Source organism: Seriola lalandi, unplaced genomic scaffold (assembly GCF_002814215.2).
Source record: "Seriola lalandi dorsalis isolate HSWRI2012SDOR001 ecotype SW California unplaced genomic scaffold, Sedor1 jcf7180002054986, whole genome shotgun sequence".
Taxonomy (NCBI): Eukaryota; Metazoa; Chordata; class Actinopteri; order Carangiformes; family Carangidae; genus Seriola; species Seriola lalandi.
Genome location: NW_019525535.1, coordinates 36,261 through 58,735, shown reverse-complemented (window position 1 = coordinate 58,735; position 22,475 = coordinate 36,261). Strand labels below are relative to the sequence as shown.

General features: G+C 41.9%; 4 protein-coding genes across 4 annotated transcripts in view; all 4 read right to left on the bottom strand.

The window, feature by feature from the left end:
* Positions 1-12,077, bottom strand: part of nup98 (nucleoporin 98 and 96 precursor) — a 21,886-nt gene extending 9,809 nt beyond the window's left edge. Inside the window, exons 1-20 of the mRNA XM_087171342.1 lie at positions 11,914-12,077; positions 10,821-10,934; positions 10,237-10,332; positions 9,324-9,509; positions 9,026-9,168; positions 8,248-8,355; positions 7,646-7,826; positions 7,282-7,448; positions 6,978-7,115; positions 6,208-6,343; positions 6,005-6,097; positions 5,127-5,270; positions 4,892-5,025; positions 4,521-4,708; positions 4,022-4,138; positions 3,446-3,635; positions 2,940-3,039; positions 1,956-2,069; positions 1,640-1,778; positions 1,271-1,486 (exon numbers count right to left, since the gene is read on the bottom strand). Of these exons, the coding sequence (XP_087027468.1) occupies positions 1,271-1,486; positions 1,640-1,778; positions 1,956-2,069; positions 2,940-3,039; positions 3,446-3,635; positions 4,022-4,138; positions 4,521-4,708; positions 4,892-5,025; positions 5,127-5,270; positions 6,005-6,097; positions 6,208-6,343; positions 6,978-7,115; positions 7,282-7,448; positions 7,646-7,826; positions 8,248-8,355; positions 9,026-9,168; positions 9,324-9,509; positions 10,237-10,332; positions 10,821-10,899 (2,669 nt within the window). The 5' untranslated portion in view covers positions 10,900-10,934; positions 11,914-12,077. The remainder of the gene's footprint in view (positions 1-1,270; positions 1,487-1,639; positions 1,779-1,955; positions 2,070-2,939; positions 3,040-3,445; positions 3,636-4,021; positions 4,139-4,520; positions 4,709-4,891; positions 5,026-5,126; positions 5,271-6,004; positions 6,098-6,207; positions 6,344-6,977; positions 7,116-7,281; positions 7,449-7,645; positions 7,827-8,247; positions 8,356-9,025; positions 9,169-9,323; positions 9,510-10,236; positions 10,333-10,820; positions 10,935-11,913) is intronic.
* A 1,037-nt stretch (positions 12,078-13,114) lies between these two features.
* LOC111647371 (odorant receptor 131-2-like) lies at positions 13,115-14,141 on the bottom strand. Its single transcript, XM_023396969.2, has one exon. The coding sequence runs from the start codon at positions 14,075-14,077 to the stop codon at positions 13,115-13,117; it is 963 nt and encodes a 320-aa protein (XP_023252737.2). The 5' UTR covers positions 14,078-14,141.
* A 4,297-nt stretch (positions 14,142-18,438) lies between these two features.
* On the bottom strand, positions 18,439-19,380 carry LOC111647370 (odorant receptor 131-2-like). Its single transcript, XM_023396967.1, has one exon. The coding sequence runs from the start codon at positions 19,378-19,380 to the stop codon at positions 18,439-18,441; it is 942 nt and encodes a 313-aa protein (XP_023252735.1).
* Positions 19,381-22,289: 2,909 nt separating this feature from the next.
* Positions 22,290-22,475, bottom strand: part of LOC111647369 (odorant receptor 131-2-like) — a 1,962-nt gene continuing 1,776 nt past the window's right edge. Inside the window, exon 2 of the mRNA XM_023396966.2 lies at positions 22,290-22,475. This exon is cut by the window's right edge and continues 1 nt beyond it. Coding sequence (XP_023252734.2) covers positions 22,290-22,475 — 186 coding nt within the window.

The window sequence follows — 22,475 nt, the reverse complement described above, 5'->3', positions numbered from 1 at the left end:
GGGGGGGGGGGGGGGAGTCAGTCACACCTGAGAACAACATGATAATGACACACCTGAGCAGCATCACAGCAGATGCAGGTGTTCACAGGTCCGCTGGGTTCTGAGGAACCAGGACAGACATCGGTGACCTACATAAAAGATCCAGTAATTAAGTGATAATTATTTTCTGGAATTTGATTCACAGAAATGAAATTGGTTGGAAAATGAATATCGTCTCTCTGTTTATTGTCCAGTTGATTATTGCTGCTCTTTCCTGCTGTGGCTCCTCATTAACCGACAGATCACCACGCTGTCGTGGTCATTAACACACAGACACCACATCAGGTCTAATTGTCTTTGCGTACTGAGGAAGAATATAAAGTCTTCAGTGTAGACTTGCTGACACCTAGGAACACCTCTATAACCCCACTGAGTTGGCCCCTTGATCCTTTCATCAAGGAAACACCCCTTCTTCCCTCTTACATCACCAACGCTTCATCGTCTTAACAACATCTTACCTGTAGATATGCTGGTCCGGCCTAAGAGCCCCTCCTACCCCCTTGATAACTTGAACCTAGGTGTTACACTGCAAGACCTCTAGAGAACGTTACCTTTTGTTTCTAACCTCCTTTCCAACTTGTTATCCTGTCTGACTAAATGTCTGCAACCCCAGGTCTATGCAAATACAGTTGTCTATCCCTTTGTCTTCAACTGTGTAACTGTCCCCCTGCCCTTCACTCTGGGTCAGTCTACTGCCTCAGACCCGCTCTGTGTCAGCTGGCTCACCGTATCCTTGGATACCAATAAACTTACATCACTACAGCAAACTTGAAACTAAGGACTTGGGAAAAGCCACCTGAGTACTTTTTGAAGAAAATTCACCCATCTGAATTAGATGTTTTCTGGATCAAATCCAACATTTTGGACCCACAGAACTCTAGAAAACATCCTCATTCAAATCATCTGAATTCACATTATTCTTTCCTGTGAGTAACAGCAGAACCGATACTGGATTTCTGAGGGTTGACTGATATTGATATTCAGAAGTTTACAACGACACAGACAGATGCCGAGCAGGACGTTTTAAATCTCAGGTGGAAAAGCTCTGAAGGACGTCGCTGTGACACAACAACCTTGTTAGTTGTTCGATCAGATGAAATATTGGCCTCGCTCTAATGATTGAGAAAACTCTCCTGGTCATTCAGTGTTTTTCAGCTTCTGTCAACGTAGAACTTCAGGTGACAAAGAAAGAAAAGATAATGCGAGTTATCGGACATAAACCATCTGAGGCTAATTTATCTGAAACCTGTGGGAGCAGCAGTAACTGACCTCGAACACCCAGGATCCCGTCTCGGGTCTGTACTCCAGGAAACGGGCTCCCTGTTTACGAGAGGCCTTCTCCAGCCGACCCTCGTAGTTCATGTCGGTCAGACGCTCGGGGCTCCTGATCTGAGTGCAGGACGTTTTGTCGTTTGGCCAAACGCCGTCCAAGGTCACCTCGGCCCGTCTACGAGCACAAAGAGACAAACAGACTAGAACAGGAGCTGGATGACCAACACACAACTGGTCAGTTTGAGGCAAACCTGCCCCCCCGACCAGCTGACAATCACAAAACATTTCCCCACAACAGACTGACTTGATTGTTCCTGGCTTCACTCACCTGTTAAGCCCCTCCCCCTCTGACGGCTTGTTTTTGTCATCGGGGTACACAATGACCTCCTTGCGTCTGAAGTGGACGATCTCGTCGAGGTTCAGCCCCGTCACGTTCACCTCGCCGGGGAAGAAGATGGAGCCGTAGCCTGCGAGGGCCAATCAGAGCAGAGCAGTGAGACATCTGTCCAATCAGAGCTCACAGGCATCGTGGGACATGACATAACAAGCTGTATGAGTCACCTTCCAGTTTACCCAGGCAGGTAAACTGGATGTCTACTATGCTGCTACTAAGAGGCGGGGGGGGGAGCGAGTGTTGGTGTTACCTTTCCTGCCGACGGTGAAGTTTTCCACCACACACTCTCCGTTTTCATCCACCATCTCAGCCAGATCCTCCATAGAGGGGATGGTGTAATAACCAACACGGTTCAGGACGATACCTGACAGACAGAAAACAGAAACTGATCGATTCATCCTGCAGCTGCTGCAGGATTTCCTGCCTAATGTGTAAAAAAAAAAAAAAAAAAAAAAAAAAAAAAAAAAAAAAAAAAAATCACCACAAAAGCAATTTAGAGTGATTCATTCATCTCACTTGAATCTAAAAACTGTGGTTTAATTTATGGGAGGTTTTTAAAATACTGAACTTTTTAAAGAACATTTTGTCGACCAGAGTGGATGTGAAACTGAAAGCTACAGGCATGCAGGACTGTGTTTTGACAAAGGATCACTGACGTTACACGACTTCCTGTCCATCAGCTTGTTGGAGACAAAAGTTGAAAATATCAAAAGGGGGAAGTTAAAATAACAGTTGTAGCCCAGTTGTTGCAGGAGCCTGTGACAGTTTTCCACCTCTGTGTAAATTCAGCCATTAAACGTGTGCGGTCTGACACGTCTCTCTCGCAGCAGGTCTCTGACACAGCTGTGATCAACTGTGTTTTTCCTATTCACAGCTGTATGCAAAGGTGTGACCACCCCGAGGCAGATAACGTGTGCATTTGTTAATCTGAGTGGAGCTGCAGTGAACAGCAGCTCTGGCAGGGATGAATGAAATGAGCTGAAGCTACATGATGATCCTGTTGTTGTTCTGATCTTAAAAACAAACTCTTGTACAACCTGTGGTGTCGAATCATTTACACCTGGACTGAACAAACAAACAAGACAACAGATGTATCGACACTAAAACCAATTGTTAGTTGCAGCCCTGTTGATGTTTTTATTTATTGTTGTGATGATGTTGTTTTACGTTTCCTTCTTGACCTTGTCCCTTTAAAAACAACAGATTTTAATCTCAACATGATTTTGTATCTCACCCGCTGGGTGAGGAGACTGTTGAGCCTCCTGCTGCTCCTCCTCTCTCTCCTCCAGCAGAGACTCCTCCCCCAGAGATGCCGACACGTCATCGCTGCTCAGCTGAGGACAGAAAAAAATTAAAGATCTGAGTCATATAATAAATACAATGAACACACACACCTGTCCTCTGACTCTGTATGTCGCAGCCTCATCATTCAAACTCCTGGACTTCACCTGCCCCGTGTTTTATTTCCCATCTCTGATAAATCAAAACTATCTGCTGTTCATGTGAAAACTTGAGCTCAGCATCGAGAGGTTTTTAAAGATGATGATGATACAGACTCTCGTGTGTTCGTATAAACTAAATATGTGAATATCTCAACTCTGAGCAGAATATTAAGGCGGATGTCAAAGGTCGGATTGTTGTCACATTATCCCCCGTGTAAACACCACCCCCGTTTATCGAGCTACAGGCTACGTGATTTAGGATCCAGATCAAGTTTGAGAGAACGTTGGCGCTGCTGACCTCCAGGCCGTTCCTGGCTGGTTTGTGCATGTTGAGGTCAATGATGGTGTCTTGCAGGCTGGTCTGGGTGCGGCCCTGTGGGATGGGCTTGGCGATGGGATTGACGTAGAACTGGGTGACCTCAGGGTCGTCATCCGCCCGGCTGCTGGGGCCTGCCAGCTCCCTGAGCTCCTCCTCCTCCTCCATAAGGCTGCAGAGAGTATTTAAGTTAATATTCTGCTATGGAAACAGTGGTTTAAAATACACCCTGTGGTTAGAGTGTTAGGTGCTGATTCACTGACATTTTCTGTAGCTTGAGCTGCTGCACTTAGTCTAGTATTATTAATATAAACACAATCTGATGATAGGAGTGTGGTAGGAAATGTTCAGTTGCATTAGCAGAAACTCATCACAGTTTAAAGGTGATGTGGCTAAAATTAAAAATAAAATCTCAAACTTTGAGACTATTCAGGAAATGTTCTCCTACAAACTGAAAGAAGACTCAAGTGTCATATTTGAGACACGATAACAAACGACCTGCTCCACCTGCTCATTGCTTTGCAGATTTAAAAATACAGATCATTCTGAACCCCTGACCTGTGTCCGTTCTGTGGATACTCTGAGGGTGAAGCAAGGTCATCCGGCTCCGCCTCCGTCTGACTGCTGTACTGACTGCTGTTCAGGTTCTTCAGCACAAGTTTCTTTATGCTCTTCCTGTGGATAAAACACACACACCAAGTTAAACACTTTTTAATATCATAGAGTAACATTCAGAACCTTTTTCATGGTTGCACCAAAGAATGTCAATACTTCCCTGCTGTATATAACAATCATTCCGAGTGATACATTTAATCAATGAACCTGATTTGGACCCGTGTGTATTAATGAATGGGCTTATGTGGCACAGACCCAGGAGCCGAAGCCAGATCCCAGTTAAACACTACGAAGGAAAAACTATCGTGGAAGGAAAAAAAAGCCACACAGACGTTTCAGTAGGGAATTCATACATAGGAGGGGTGGGGGGCCTTTTACTAGTCTTTGCCCAGGGGCCCACGTTGCCATGGCAATGGTACAGGTAGTGTTGGCTGATGGGTACCTGGGTATGAAGGCTCCACTGGTGAGCGAGGGCTCGTCATCATCCAGGCCGTCAAACAGCTGCGACTTGGACGAGCCAGATGATGTCAGCGCTTTGGGACGGACCCTGGTTGCAGGTCGAGGGGTCAGCTTGTAGTGGGTGGGCGTGGTCAGAGCCTTCTGTGCTGTCGGATTGGTTGGTTTCAGACGCTGACAAAATAGAGGAGAAGTTGTTAATGTATGACCATTAAAGAGCATCTTGATTTAATAAAGGTGAAGTTAAAAAAAGTGAACTGCAGGTGAATCTGTGTTGAGTATTCATAACACCAACAGTGTCAACAAAAGCAGAGGAGAAGCAACAAAAACACGCCGAATAAAGGAGCAGACTCTCACCTCCTCTTTCTTCTTGGGGTCTGACAGCGGGTTTCTGAACAGTGGTGAGTCACCGTACGGTGAATACGCCAGAACACTGAGCTGCTGCTGAAGCATGGCCTGCTGGGCGGCCGCTGCGCTCGGATCAGTGAGTGCTGGAGGAGGAAAAACAAAACACATCAAAACATACGGTTCCATCACCGCCCCATCTCCTGGGGGACGGAGGTCAAACACGCCACAGACACTGAGGGCTCACCGACGGGTTGTTGTGGAGCTCCGAAGCCCAGGGTGCTGGCTCCACTGCTGAATCCAGTCGCTCCGAACGTTCCCATCGTTCCCAGTGTGGTGCCCAGTTTGTTCTGGTTATTGCCAAACAGAGACGGCTGTCCGGTGCCCACTGCTGAACACACAGCTTTGTTTTAATACATGTCCAGCTGATCCTCAGCCTGTAATACTACACTTTCACAACAGGTTCAGCTCTTCGGTGCTTTAGTTTGAAAACGTCTTCTCTATTTCAATCAGCCATGACGGCTTGTTATTAAAGATGACACAGGAAACTAGTACACAAACAAATACAACTATAATATTAATGACCACGGATTAATTGTTTGTCAGAAAATTAATCGCTATTGTCAGTTTAAGTTGCTAGGAGGGAAAATTCTAAAAATTTGCTCATTGATTTCAGACGTGAGAATTTGTTGTGCTTCTGTTTTTCGTTGTTGTAAACTAAATAACTTCAGGCTGTTTGGAACAAATGAGAAACTTGACAACATCAACTTGGGGTCTGAGAAATTTTCTGACACTAAACAATTAAATAAAAAACTAACAGAATAATCTATGATGAAAATAATCTCTAACTGCCCCAAACGCTGTTCAACTGAATTCAAACTGCTTGTTCTGTCCAACCAACGGTCCTAAATAAATGAGTAAGAAGCTGGAACCAGTGAATGTTTGATATGTTGATGGTTGCAGAAGAATTTTCTGTTGACAAACCATTTCAGCTCCACTAGTGAAGTGTCATGAAAATTACATTACCTATAAAGTATTTTCCTTTTTCTTATATTCACACCCTGGCCTTAACACTGTATCATCACCTGTCTGTTAATCCTTCCTGATGCCAAGTTCCTGTGTTACCTGTTCCGAAGCTGGTTCCCAGTCCGGTCCCCAGACCTCCAGTGGCCGGCTTGTTCCCGAACAGACTCCCTGCAGCAGGGTTCGCACCAAAACCTTGCACCAAAGCAACAACACCGATTATCAATGAGACTCACTGTTGCCTGAAGCGTTGCCGTTGCCATGGGTACCCTGAGAGGTACTATAAAAGTGTTTTACTGACTTACCGAAGGTGGAAGTGTTGGTTCCAGTTCCCAGTGTGAGGGCAGGCTTGTTGCCAAAGAGGCCGGTGCCGGTGCCGAAGGATGGGGCGCTGGTGGTGGTGGTGCCGAACCCCGCCGTCTTATTTCCGAATAAACTCTGCTGTAAGAGAAACACACAAACAGTAAAATTTAAATCTATTTACAATGATTTAGTCTTCACACAAAATTTTCAATGTTATTTTCTATTAGTGGAAGAAACTGAGCTGCCCTCAGCCTGCCAAAGTTTACTCCTTTTAAAAGTTTAGATTAAGATTCTTTTTGCACCACTAGAAATATTTTAACTGCCCCTACCCTCACCGGGTTGATTACATATTGTGATTGGTCAGTGAACTTAGTCCTGGAACACACACACGCAGCACGCTCTCATGAGCACCTTGAATGACAGGCACACAGAGAGGGCCGGAAAGAGACAGAAAACAGTAAAATCTTTGTAAGAGAGCAGTGCAAGGAGGGGCTGAATGAACCAAATCGCTGTGTGAAGCTTTACAAAGAAAAAAAATTTTTTTTTTTTGATATTGTGACGGGACGGGTTAGTACATATCTCTTTCATTTTATCACTGGGGCCTAAATAATGGCCTCCTTTTTACAGAATACACTTGTGATGAATCATCCCAAACTGAATCTGTGTGTTACATTAAGCTGAAGTTTCAGTTCAGTTCTAATGAAGTAATTATTGCCTCTTATATGATAAATAAATTTGTCCCATTTCAAATTATCCCTGGTTTACTTTGTACCTGTGTTCCAACATTTCCAAATCCAGTGTTGGGTTGCCCAAACAGCCCAGTGCCCGTTCCAAACCCAGTGGCGGTGCTGGTCTGGGCGGCGCCAAATAACCCGCCCGCCTGAGAAGCTGCTGTGTTCCCAAACAAACCCTGAAAGACAGGAGAGGACTGTTGTGAGCAAACATCGAAACATTCTCACTCAAACTTTTAAAAACCATTGAGGAAGTTGAATTGTGAGATCTGCCTCCCCAGTGAACACAACACTGATGTATCATCACCTTTCAGCTTATTGAGCTGTTGAACTTGTTAAACTCACCATGGTGCTGGTGTTGGCCTGTCCCATAGTGTTGGTGTTGCCAAAGGAGAAGCCAGTGTTCTGTGTGGTGGTGGTTTGACCGAACGGCTTGAAGAGGCTGCCGGCTTGTTGCTGGGTCGGCTGGCCGAACAGACCACCTGTGGTAGCACCAAAACCACCAGTCGCTGCTAGAGAGAAGACAAACACAAAGCATGTCTCTTTCAGTACCTCTAATTAGCACTTCTCATTTTTGGTTGAGGGGTCGAAAACTATTGTTGGGAAGTTTTGCCTCAGATGGTTGAACTGACTCTGGATCATTGTGATGAGATGCTGACCTCAGGCTGAATTAAATACATTAACAGCTACTGTTGTCGTCACCACTTACGAGCTCCGAAAGTGCTCTTGTTCTGTCCGAAGGAGAAGCTGGTGTTGGGGGCTGTGGAGCCAAACAGACCGGTGGCGGCACTGGATGTGGCTGTGGCTGAACCAAACAGACTGCCTGTCCCTGCAGCCATCTGGTTGGTCGGGCCTTTCCTGCCCGCTTGGTAGTCCTCCAACCTCAGCTCCTGCAGGGAAGCAGATGAGAGAAAAACAGAAAGCAACAAAAATCAGATCAGAATGTTAAAAACCCAAAGCTTTCCAAGAACCCCTCCAAGTCACCACATGGTTTCTGCAGGTCCACCGACTGAAACTTAGGACTTTTAAAGAGCTGATAACTGAATACCTCTTCACTGTCCTAGCAACCAAAGTATGACTGACAACTAGTAGACAAGCTCTGGCCTAGAATTATCAATTATCATAATATCACATTTATAACTTCCTAGAATTTTATATTTTCCTCATTAAAAAATGCCAAATGATATAATTATTACAGCTTAAAACTTGCCCATAGCTCCTGTAGCAGCAGTGGCTTTTGCTGCAGGTCTGATGGTTCTGACTGAATCCCTAAAAGCAGCAGCTGGTATGTGTGTCGACCTACAAACTCACCTCCAGAGATTTGTTCTCATACTCCTTCATGGCTGTGATGCACTGGTGCTTGGTGTTGATGCTAGTGGTCACACCAGCTTTCACCATTGTGTCACTTCCTGTGGGAGGCTAAAGGCGGAAAGTGTAATGGATAGAAACACAAATGAGTGTTAAGGTCTCTGTTTGACAATACACACGTTTCAGGGTGAATATTCTTATTTTGTTTATTTCCGCAGCTGGTTGACAGTTCAGGTTCTCTTTTAATCCTTTAAAATCTAAATCTCCATACGACATACTAACTTTACACAGTATCTACGTTATATTCTTTTTTTTCTTTTAAGTGCTGCAGCTCCTCCATCTCCTCTAAGCATTTCATTGTGGGAGGACTGCGCCCATCAAGAGCAAACTAAAAAAAAAAAAAAACAACTATATTCATCATTACGTTATTTTAGTGATTGTTTTATTTTTCTTCAGTCCAGCACGACATCGTCAGAGCAACAGTCCAGAACCCAAAGACATCAGTTTACTTGATGTATGACTAAAAAAAAAGCATCAAATCATCACATATAAGAAGCTGAAACCAGCAAATATTTGGCGTCTAAAAATGACTAAAACAATAATTTGATTAAAGTAGTTGGCAAATGATTAATCTCTCTAAACTTTATACTATATTTCCAGTGTGAACAGCAAATTCACAGCAAATTCAAAACATGCTTTGAGTTAGGATGTAGCACAGAAACTGGGACACAAATACAGAATGCACTTCATTTCCCCAGATTTCAGCACCGGATTTACTCACATTGAATTTTACGGTTGTTCCTGGCTGCTGTGTGGCAGAGAACCCTGAGCCTCCAAACAGGGAGTTTGTTCCACCGAAGGGGTTGGAGGCGGTGTTGGTGGAACCAAACAAGCCGCCGCCACTGCTGGTGCTCGTCCCGAAGCCTGGAGGACAAAAGAGGAGTCAGACTTCTTTAGAGCATTTTTCCTACTTGACAAATCCAGAAGCAGGTTGTTATTTCTGATCTTTCTGACAGACTAAGGAAACCCATAAAGGTGTGAATTTTACACCAAAAAAGTCAAGTTTGGAGGGTTCTCACTTCCAAAAGACGTGGGTTTGTTGGCACCGAAAGCATTGTTCTGCTGGGAGAAGAGCCCGCCGCTGGTGCCTGTTCCAGTGTTGCCAAACAAGCTGGTGGAGGTGCCACTAGCTGCACCAAAACCAAAGCCGGTGCTGGTGGAGGAAGTCGGCGGCTGGCTGAACGTACTGGACCCGAACAGACCGCCTGGATGAAAGCAAATGGAGCAGATTAGTGTTAATATCTACATCTTTAAAGATTTTCCCCATTTCAAAACAACAACTTCTTTTATATCACCTTTTGACAACAAGGCAATTGAAAGCACTTTACATAGGCCAGAGAAGGAATTAAGACAAGAAATAAAGGACACACAAGGCAATACAGAAAAGACACATGAAGAGGATTTAAATGGATCCAAACAAAGTTATATAGGAGATTAAAAGAAAAAAAAAAAAAAGAATAAAATCAATAATAAACAATATAAGAATTACAGTGCAGCTACAGTTCCATGCAAGATATGAATAAATAGTCTTAAATGAAAAATCTTCAGCTCTGATTTAGAAGAGTGGAGAGCTGTGAGAGACCTCAAGTTTTTTGGACGTTTGTTCAGATACATGGAGCATGAAAACTGAATGTGGCTTCTTCACGCTTAGTTTGAGTTCTGGACAGTAAGCAGACCTGTCCCAGAGCACCTGAGAGATCACAGAGCACCTAAGAGGTCCCAGAGCACCTGAGAATTCCTAATGGAGCAGTATTCAGAAATGTATTCTGGCCCTAAAACATGCAGTGCTAGAGCTTTAAGATATCATCTCAGCAGGTGAAGTTTCCCCAGACCGAAAGAGCTCACATGTGCAGGACTGAGACTCTCTACAAAGGAATGATATAAACATCTGGCTGTTTCTAACAAGAGCAAATGAGACTAGAGCTGACAAACCAGGTTTATTCTGTGTGGAGCCAAACAGTCCTCCAGTGTTGCTGGTCGTCCCAAATGCAGATGTCCCAAAGCCCCCCGTCGTCCCAAAGCCCGTATCTGCAGATACACAGTTTATGTGAGGACAGTTTGACGTGACACTGATTGATGCTTTACATCACCTGCTACAACTTCAGTCACCAGGAATTAATCCTAGGATACTGAGACTCTCTCAGACTGTACCAACAGACTAGATCAAGATGTTTGGTCGGTTCACCTTATCAGAAACCCGATGAAAGTTACCACTAAAGGGCTGAATGAGATCACCTAAAAGGAAAATGTCAAATTCACCTCACCGTAACTTTTTTTTAAAGCACATGAGTACATGATACTTCCTTTCTCATGCTTTCTCATTTCCAATACTTTGTACTGATTTAAGAACAACATGAGCAGTAAAAGTTTCTGGACGTCTTGGTTGATGTTGGAATTCTGTTTGAGATTCAGGCTTCGCTGTATGAAATGAAACTTCAACAGGTCGTCAAGTCGTCTTGGTGCTACTATGGGTTTCATTTAAAAAAAGGTTTAAAGAAATAAATAAAGCAACTTACTTTGCTGTCCAAAGGTCGATGCGTTGCCAAATCCCCCCGTCCCTCCACCAAAGGGAGTACCAAATGACTTGTTGAACATCTTGCCCTGCTAGCAGGACTGCATAAGTCTTCTGCCTGAAAACAAAGACAAAGATTCACTTTAGAAACAATAACAACATCTTTGTTCATATTCTGCAGCAGGTTTCCAACACTACCAGAAAAGAAAGTCAAATGTAACACTGGATCCGTTTGCATTTCGCACAACTGCCACTTTACTAAAAATCATATTGTTGTTAATAAGCCCATAATGGGAGACAGACGCTAAATCTTCCTACATTACAGAGTTTAAGATTAAAGAAAGATTATTTAACTCAAACTGAACTGGAGCTGCAACCATCACTTGAAATATAGTGACGTGCAAGTTTAAAGTAGCGTAAAACGGAAATAATCGAGTAGCGTATAAGTTACTTCGTTACTTTTCACAGCAGTTTGTAGCCAACGAGCAGCGGTTTTACGGCGACTGACTCGGGTGGAAATCGATCAACTGAAACTTAAACACGACACAGTTTCCAGGTGAAGCTCGGACCCTCAGACCTGATATGTACCGCCGGAGACAACGTTAACCAAGACTCCTCACTCCACGTGCAGCTAACAGGGCTGTGACATCAGCTAGATCTGTTGAACCAAAACACAACGTAACCTATCAGCCCCTGTAGATTGGGTGAGTTTGAAATGTTGGAAGCCCGGCCCGTCTTTTGACGAGCCAGAGCCAGATGAGACCAGTTATAAACCAAGAACCAAAACCGACATAGCCGTAGCATTATTTCCGCCTCAGCTAACTATGTTAGCTCAACGAACCCATCGCATAACCCGAACTATCAACGACCCAAGACCTGCTACTTAATGGCGAACAGTGTCAGGTTTTATACCCACATAAAGTCGGACTAATATCGAACATTTACTGTGTTACCGACAATTACTGTTTAGAAGCTACGTGCGTCAAGCTAACGTTAGCTACCTAGCTCTCCCGCTAACTACTTAGCGTTGCTACGTAAACGTTAGCAAAACAACAGCAAGGCAGACAAAGAATAACTGTACTTTCAGGCACGTTTACCTTTAACAACGTTGTTATGGCTGTTCGGTTTCTTTATCGGCCTTCCTCCAAAACTGCTAAAGCTTCGCAGTCCGAAATATTCAGCGATAAAGGTGTCTTTAGCGAAACATCGACGCCACCAGATAGCTTCGTGTCAGCGAGGAGGGAAAACTGTCGACCGTCACTGCACTTTCATGCGTCATACGTCATGACGACGGCGCTTATTTATTTAGTTATTTATTCGTTTTTTTTCTGGTTTTACGTGCTGTTGTATTACCACAATCATTGTACATTTTCTTTGTTAAACAATTATTTATGTTTTTCTTTTCACTTCTTTTCTCTTAAGGACGTTACGTTAATCTAGGCCCGTGTCAATGTTTCACCTTTATGTATACAGGCTTTTTGTACTTTGTTATTGTACGTCAACGTACCCCAAAAGGAATGCAGTAATAGGGATTTGAGTAGTCTCAATTTAGGGGCAAAAATTTACAAAAAAAAAGAATAAATAATAAATAAAATAAATATAAAATGTTTTTTGTTTCATGATAAGTATCATTATCATTATTCTTATTACCTAGTTTCATATGCAAATAATTTGGAAATTCATACATTTTGCAAATCACATTTTATTTTGGTTTTGACCATCATTCATGTCGGTCGTGATGAAATTTGGAGTAACATCAAAGCTGAAAATAGTCTTTATTTTTAGTTATTTTTAGTTTATTAAATTTTTTAATACACTGCATCTTTACTGTGGTGACAGGCTTTTCTTTGTATTCATTAAACTATTGACTAACTGTGCTCTAACTATACTGTTTTATTTATTTAGGCTGCATCTAAATCAAAATGAAACTTAAAGCAGAATTTGAGGAAATGTATGAACTACATTATACATTTTAGGCTATAATTCAAAATGAAATGATACCTATTTTAATAAATCCTTTTTAAATGTTTGTGACCAACACCTTCTACTGGTTAAGTCAGAATGATATTCTTGACAGGCTTCCATTAGTAAATTTCAAGAAATACTGACTAAACTACAGCTGAACAGTCTTCTTTTCAATATATATATATATATATATATATATATACATGTGTGTCATCTTTAGCAAAAAGAGTTTTTAGTTTGTCTCTTTCTCTATAACAAATGCTGGCTATTCTGACATATGATGACCAGTATGAGGATAACATAAGTTTAATGAAGGTTAATTCATTCCATGTCTTATGGTGAGACCCCAGCCTTTGCTGAGACAACTGAGAGTTTCAAACAACAGCATAAATGGCACAAGAGGACGGGCCTGATGGTCTGATCTCTGAGCCCATAGATTAAAGCACTCAGACACCTGGGGAGCATGATAATAAAAACATAAAAAACATTCAGGATGCGCACAAGTACTGTCCTCGTAACAGTTTTGGAGACAGCTATGAGCAATGAGTTGTGCATGGTTGAGGAGAGACTGAGGCCCAGCTGCACCAGATGCAGCAGCAGTGTGTTACGAGCCTTATGAGCTGAAGCTTTGTCTGTAGAGGCTGACCTGGCTGCTATCATCACACCAATATAGGAGCAAGTGATCGCCACAGTAGCAGAAATAAACACAAAGCAAGTGTAGGCTTTGTCATAATCATCAGATAAGGGCCCAAGAAACATGACAAGTGTACCACAAAAGTCCTTCATCTGCAGGCTCTCCAGCTCTTCAAATGGAAAATGTAACAGTAATATAACTCGAGTGAGAACATTTAGTGAACAAAAGGCCCAAACCACAATGATGGCCACCCCTGTGTTTCTGATGGTGATGATGGTAGCGTGCCTCAGTGGGTAGCACACAGCTACATATCTTTCCAGAGACATCACCACCAGTGTGAGAGGAGAGATTTCATTTGTGAGATTAGCAATCATGACCATGAGACCACACATAGGATACGACAACATTATTTTACAAACAGACAGTATATACAGTAACTGGCTCAATGCCATCTGCACAGTGTCTGCAAAAACGAGGTTAAAGAGAAGAATGTAACGAGAGGTCTCACGAAATACCAGTTTGCTCCGCAAGGTGAACAGCATGTTCACATTAATGAAGAAGAAAATAAAGCATGGTACTGTAGTCAGAGTGGAAAGCATCACTCTCTCCAGTAACCCAAGTCCAATAGTTATGTTGGCCTGAGATTGAGTTGCATTGGACATCTCAGAGAAGCATTTAAGACATGAAAATTATTAACCTGTTGATGAAACTGGAACACAATAGCAGAATAATTCTCTTCCACTATGTTTGTATGTTGAAAAGGATGAAAACGCATGCAGATGTCTAATGAGCAAAGATGCCTATTTAGTCACATCCAAAACCCCAAATCATCCACATACATTTTCTCTGTGCACATAATTAGCAGGTAGCAGGATTGTCAGTGCTTGTCTCCATGTGAGCAAAGATAATCTGCAGGATTTGCCCACCCTAACATTCTCTATATTATCACTTGTCTCACACTAAGTTCACGTGACACTGTGACGTGACAATGGTTAATAGCTTAGCTCAACACTGATCCATGTGATCATGTCTTAAACAGTGTAAACATTTTAAGTGAGTAAACTTTATTTCTGTAGGGCCAATTAAAACCTGAGTTATAAGGTGTTTCACAGGTGCACAAAAACACAAAACTAAAGAATACAGCAATAATTTTCGAGAATTGCCCAACATGGGGAAATAAAATTAAGTTAACTACATGAACATGAACATAAAAGCAGAAAAAAATTACTGGCAGATTTGAACTAAAACTGAATTTTATTATCAATGCAACAGTAGAATTTATATCTGAACAGCTGTATCAGATTATATAAAATTTTACCAGTGTGCCCAATATAGTGGCCACAGGGTGGGCTGGTAATGAAGATCTTATTGTGGTTGGTGTGTGGTGTCAGTTGATCAGCACAGTGTGAGCATAAAAGCCACAGGTAGGCAGTGCAGAGATGCAGACTGAAATGTGTAGTGAGAGTTAACACAATGTACAATATTTATAAAAATGTGCAGTGTCTGCAAGAGCTGCAACAATCAGTCGATTAATCTCCAATTATTTGAATAACTGAATAATTGTTTTGGTAATTTTAAAGCAAAAAATGCAAATACAACCTTTAGGTTTTGCTCAGACAAAACAAGAAATTATAACAGTAGTGTTTGCCCAGCTTTAAAGATGTCGGTACGGGTATTTGTCCACCAACATGGTCAGCTGTTTCCCTCTGCTTTCAGTTTTAATGCTAAGCTAGTTTAACCAGAATAAAAATCAGAATCAGAAATCCTTTATTGTCATTGTAAACTCTGCATACAGCAAAATTAGGAGCACTCAGGAGATCTTTGGTGCCAAGGAAAATGCAAACAAGCATAAAAAACAAAGGTTATTTCTAACAAAAGAGATGTACGATATATATAAATAGGAAATATATAAAATATAAAGTTGAGTGTACTGTGATATTCCACCCATCCATCCATTTTCTCCCACTTATCTAAGGGCAGGTCCCAGTGGCAGCAGGCCAAGCAAAGTAGTCCAGATGTCCCCTTCCTCAGCATTGTTTTACAGCCCGCCAATGGAAGGTGTCTGGGAGGCATCCTAACCAGATGCCAAAACCACCTCAGCTGGCTCCTTTCAACATGAAGGAGCAGCGGTTCTACTCCAAGTTCCTTCAAGATAGACCTCCTTATGCAATGTCTAAGGCTGAGCCCAGCCACTCTGTGGGGGAAAATAATTTTATCTGCTTGTATCTGCAATCCTATTCTTTACCCAAAGCTCATGACCATAGGTGAGGTCGGAATGAAGATCACCTGATAAATGGAAAGCTTTGCCTTCTGATTCAGCTCTTCACCACAATGGTCCAGTAGAACATCCATTGAGGCCAACAGAACCACATCATCTGTTAATAGAGGGAGTGGACACACTCCTCCTTGCAGCTGTGCTTTGACATCCTGTCTATGAAAATCACAAACAGCATTGGTGAAAAAGGACAATCCTGGCAGAGGTTAATACTAGGAACGTGTTTGACTTTTCACAAAGCACATATTCATTAGATGGGTAACCTCCCATGACCTCGCCAGTAATCTTGCCAGGGCAAAGAGTTGGTCCACTGTTCTTCGGCCAGGATGGAGTCTGCATTGTTCCTCCTGAATCCGAGCTCTGACGATTGGTCAGAGCCACCTTTCCTGCACCCTAGCAAAAGCTTTCCTCGGAAGGGATAGCATTGTCATACCCAACACACCCTCTGGTCCCCTTTTTTGAAACTGGGAACCACACCCCTGGTCTGCCAGTCCTGAAGCATTGTCCACAACCTCCATGTGATATTGAAGACATGTGTAAGCCAAAACAGCCCCACAATGGATTGAGCCTTCAGCATCTCAGAGCAGATCACATCCACTCCTGGCACCTTGCTGCTGAGGAGCTTTATGACTATCTCAGTGACCTCTGCCATTGATATGGGTGAGGATTCCCCCAAGCCTTACAGGGCATGTTGGTTAAGTTCAGGAGTTCCTCAAAGTGCTTCTTTCACAAGCTGACAGTACCCACAGTCTGAATTAGCAGCTCTCCTTCCATGTTAACAACAGCTTGGGCTAAGCCCTGCTTCCCATTCCTGAGATTCTGAACTGTTTGCCAGAACGTCCTTAAGGCCAACTGAAATCCCCTCTGAACTCCTTCCACACCCGGGTTTTAGCATTCATGACTGCCATGGCAGCAGATACAGCCACTTTGGCCTGCTGATGTCTGATGCTTGCCTTCTTCACATAAGCGGGTTCTTGGGTTGCTGCCACAACTGGCACAGACAACGCTTAAGCCACAACTCCTGGCAACCACGTCCACAATGGAAGGTTTGAACATGGCCCACCCATTCCATATCCCCCAACCTCCTCCAGGATGCTTGAGATGTTTTTCTGGAGGTGGGAGTTGAAGACCCTATAGAAAGGGGCCTTGGCTAGAAGTTCCCTAAAAAGTAACCCTAACCCAGTTTACCCTCATTACTCATTTGGGTTTCCCACGTCTATCCAGCCACCTCCCCGGACATCTGATCCAACACCCACCAGGTGATGATCAGTTGACAGATCTGCACCTCTCTTCATCTGAGTGTTTAAGACATGCAACTGAAGGTCAGATGACAAAACCACAAACCCGATCACTGATCTTAGGTCTAAGGTGTTCTGGTACTAAGTACACTTAAGCACCACCTTATGCTTGAACATGGTTATGGTATTGCATGAGTAAACAGCAGTATGACATTAATAGCAGTATGAATGAGTTATTATTACAGTGTGGGAGTAGTCCCTCACTGCTGAGATGCATGAGACATAATAACACTCACCTCAGGTACAGGACACAAAAGAGGATTCCATCAAGTTCCATCATATTCCAGTAGTTTGTAAGTTATTGTATGCCTTTGGGATTTTTGCATATTATTTATCTTTACAGTATGAAGTTTGCCCATAGTTTAGTTTAGTTTACACAAACAGTCTTTCACCTATTTCTAACTGGATTCAGGATACAATGTTTGGCCTAACGTGGGAGATATTTCTGGAACTTCGGTCTATTCTGTTTCATGTGGTTAATGTTGGAATCCAGTTGGGTTCATAGGGACACAGGTCGTACAGAGTTTCTGAGCGCCTGATAAAGTTAGTTAGATATAGTCAAGATATATGCATGCAATGCATGATATTGTTTCTTATGCATTATGTTTTATTCATGTATGCTTAATATAGTTTGGATCAGAGGTACGTCTTAGTCTTATCTAATTACAATTCTTGAAGCAGCAAACTATATATAAGGTACTTGCTGTTTTAAATAGAAGTTCTACCATACCCAAGCAATTTTGTATAGAAAGTGATGTGGACAATGGTATTCTTAATTGTGATTCTAATAATTCAATTCAAGATGAGGGGGTGCAGTCACTGTCGCAAATTGTTATCTGAATTTATACTCTTTTCTGTCTGTCCTTCCTATACATCTTAATTCATTCCAGCTGCATCCATATCAGTTTCAATTAAAATACAAATTGAAACACAATTTCATAATGTTAGAAACATATTTTCTTTTCCCAGCAAACCCCATAGGCATCACAGCAGACAAAAAAAAAAAAGATATATGCGATACAGAGCAGCACAGATTGGTGTGTGGGGAGGTCAGGGCATTAGGTGAGATTACATGAAGGTTGGTTTTAGATGCAGTGAATGATGTACCTGTGAAGGGGGCTGCCTGTGTTTGCCACGCTTTTACCGCCAGGCCACATGAAGGGCAGCAAGGGGAGGGGCAAGATGCATTCTGTCTGTCAAACCAGCTAATAATCCATTTTAATAACCTGCACCATATGATTTTAGTTGGTTTCATCATTAAACAAGTGCGGCAACATATTCTCATCATTAATACATGTACTGGGGTGCCCTGGTGGCCTAGGGAATAAGACACTGATCATCAAATTAGTTGTTTTGAAACATGAGCAATATTGTTTGCCTGCTCAACAACTAAAGCCAGATGTGGCGGCCTCTGAAGGCCACTCCAGAAAACTTGACAAAGCTTCACCTCTCAGCCTTGGCTGGGTCGACAGCAGAGATAGTACATGAGAATGGGCTTAATGGTCTGATCTCTGAGCCCATAAATGAGAGCACTCAGACATCTGGGGGAGATGACAATACACACATAGAAAAAATTAACAATGCGTACTAATACTATTCTTGATAATATTCTCGAAAGACCTGCCAGTAATGGATTGAACATGGTTGAGAAGAGACTGAGGCCCAGCTGCACCAGATGCAGCAACAGTGTGTTACGAGCCTTTTGTGCTGAAGCTTTGTCTGCAGAAGCTGACCTGGCTGCTACCATCACACCGATATAGGAGGAAATGATTGCAACACCTGCTGAAACAAACAGAATACAAGTGTAGGCTTGATCATAATCATCAGCTAAGGGCCCAAGCAACATAGCTACAGCAGAGCAAAAGTCATTCATCAGCAGGCTGTCCAACTCGTCAAATGGAAAATTTAATAGTAAAAAAATTCGAATGAGGAGACTTAGTGAACTGAAGGCCCAAACCACAATGATGGCCACCCCTGTGCTTCTAATGGTGATGATGGTAGCATGCCTCAGTGGGTAGCACACAGCTACATATCTCTCCAGAGACATCACAACCAGGGTGAGAGGAGAGACCACAGTTACAAGATTGGCAAAAAGGCTGAGAAACCCACACACAGGATACGTTAATTTTATTCTATATGCAGCCAGTAGATACAGTACCTGACTTTGTACCAGCTGTGCAGTGTCTGCTAAAAGTAGGTTATACAGAAGAATGTAACGGGAGGTCTCATAAAACACTGGTTTACTCCTCAGGGTGAATAACATGGTCCCATTAATGAAGAGAAACACACAGCATAGTACTGTAGTCAGAGTGGTAATAATCGCTCTTTCCAATAATCCTTGATACTGTAATTCAACAGTGATGTTAGTGTGAAACTGAGTTGCATACGACATTTTAGAGAAGCATTTAAGACATGTAAAGCATTAACCATGTAAAGTATGAAACCCCTGATATGCTGATGTGACTGGAAAACAAAAGCACAGTGAATCTTGTTCAGTTTGTATTCCAGCAACAGCTTAGAACCAACATTTGTTAAAGACAGATTCACAAGGCTAAACAAGAAAAACCCCAAATCATCCACATATACTTTCCCTGTGCAGATAGCAGTTTAGAGTTGGTCCTTGTTTGTATGTGGGCAGAGTTGTTCTGCAGGGTTTGCTTGTCCTTGCATACAAATTATGAGCTCTGTCCTCGCAACCTGCTCACATGACACGTCACATGTCACTGTGGTTACCAGATTGGTAATGGTTGATGTAATCTAACTTCCATTATTACCCAACATGCCAGACAGGTCCTTGTCACATTGTGCTTTTTCTAACAGACTAAGCACGAGTGTGTGCTTACATTGACACTTCTTAATTAATTTTGATAGGAAACGTCACTGAAGTGGCGCTGTGTCCACACGCAGCTGCCAAAACAGTTAAAAAATATATTTGTATTCTTTCATGCTGTGACATATTTAGTTTCAGCTTAGAAATTGAGGCCTGTGCTATGAAGCAGGATTTGAGGTTATCGAAGTAACTTCAGGTTTAACTGAGGGTTTTCAGTCCTATGACGGTGGTTCCCTTGGTACTGGGGGAAATCACCATGGTAACTTATGCTGAACGCCTAAGCTGCGACAGGTTAACTTAGAGGATCAGATCAAAATCTGTCAACAGCCAAACTACTGACCAATCCGATCACTGGAAAAACTGAGTCATTATTCCCATAGGATCCTGACAGGAACAAAAAGTCTATACAATTAAGTGATAAATAATAACGAGTAGTAGGCCTAGACATTTATATAAATCAGTGGAATCGTTTTGTTGTTCCAGACCAGCATGTGTCCACTCTGGTTTTTGAAACAGAGCTTCTAACAAACAGAGTTTATCGAACTAAATAAATAGCGTCATTTTAATTGAACAAATCATCTTTAATCCGTCAGGATTCCTGACTGTATTGATGCTCTTACTCTTCTTCCATCACCGCAGCTCAGAACAACATGAGGAGACTCTGTGACTATAACTGGAAATAAACAGTAAACATCTGATGTCTATGATTAGAACAATTAGCCACACACTGCTCGATATTTCCATGATTATAAATCTGATTTAAAATTTTTCAGTCAGACTCATCAGAAATCAACTACTTCTCTCCTCTTTTCTTTCTTTCTCTGCAGCAGAAACAGTCAGACATTAACTTTAACTGTTTTATCTGCATCACATGCTCATAACAGTTGGTTCATCATCACACTGAAGAGCGAAAATACTGAGTAAGAAACTTAATGATAATTCATCCACTTACTTACAACATATCCTTAATATGACTTTAATAGTAACTATATTTAGAAATATTTATTTTTATTCTAGTTATGTGATTTTTTTGTTTTTTGTTGAATGTCACTTTTGGACATGGTTATAACCGAACTTATCATATGATATTAAGTATTTCAATCATGTTTCTGACGATGTTGCTTACATTAAAAAACGCCACCTCTTTTACGTGAACACACTCATAGCTGGACAGGTAAACCAGAGTTAACTGAGCCAGGTGATGACCTGCTTCATAGTACAGGTTATCAGGAGGGTCAGTGTTAGTTTCAGTTACCTCAGATAACTAAATGTTATCATGGGTATGTTGAGGTTGCTTCGTAGCACAGGCCTGTCTGTTTTATGTAGTAAGACGCATGTGTCACCTGTCAAAAATAGGTGAAATTCGGGATCAATAAAAAACACCAACCTATGTACTATATATCAGGACAGAAGGGGAAATCCAGAAATTCCTGTTTGAAGACTATCTATCTATCTATCTATCTATCTATCTATTTACAAATGTCCTGTGGTCTCACAAAACAAAATGGAACTGTTTGGCCAAAATGACCATCATATGTTTGAATCGTATGTTTGAAGAAGGGGTGACGTTTGTATGTTGAAGAACATCAGCCCAACCATGATGCACGGGGTTGGCAGCATCATGTTGTTGGGAGGCTTTGCAGCAGGAGGGACTGGTGCACTTTACAAAACAGATGGCATCATGATGAAGGAAGATTATGTGGTTATATTGAAACAAGATCTCATAACACGAGCCAGGAAGTCTAAAGTACGCTCACAAATGGGTTCAAATGGACAATGACCCTAAGCATACTTCCAAGGCTGTGGCAAAATGGCTTATCAATGACAGAGTCAAGGTATGGGTTAGTTGACAGGTGTGTTTAGTATGAGGTGAGTGGAGTTAAATTACAAGGCTGGCTGTGTTATCTAAGTGCTTAGCTCGTTCACACAGATGAGGGCAGCAGAGAGTGAAACAGTGGTCTGTGTCAAGTAATAATCATCAAAACTCAGCCTATACACTTTTACAGATTTAAAAACGCATGATCAAGAGTAAATACAAATGTTATAGCTGTCATAAGAAAACATTATTATAATCATTATTATTAGTAGTAGTAATTTATTTGAACTATTATTTTATTACAAATGCTCTCCCTACATATTCATTGAAATTGAAAAAAATGAAGAATTTCCCTCAGAATAATACGCATGAAATTGCAACAGCATGTTCAACAACATAAAGCTAAAAATAAAATGACAGCAACTTGATTTAACCATTCTTTTCAAATCATCATTCAAATAAAAGTGGCAGACTTCTAACAGTGGACTTTGAGAAATACTGAGAAAGATATAGATGACACTGGTTACTCACTAGGTTATTTTTAGTATTTTCAATTGCTTTCTCCCTAAATCAAGGATATACAAATGTTTGGGTGTCATATATATATGTATATATATATATGTGTGTAAATAAAGAGTGATCGATTTCATAAAGCCTAGGTTGACATCTCAGCCTTGGCTGGAACCACTGAGAGTTTCAGTCTACAGCATAGATGGTACACAAGGACGGGCCTGATGGTCTGGTCTCTGATACCATAAATGAGAGAACTCAGACATCTAGGGAACAGGAAAATACACATATAAAAAACATTCTGGACACGCACAAATACTAGCCTTTTTAC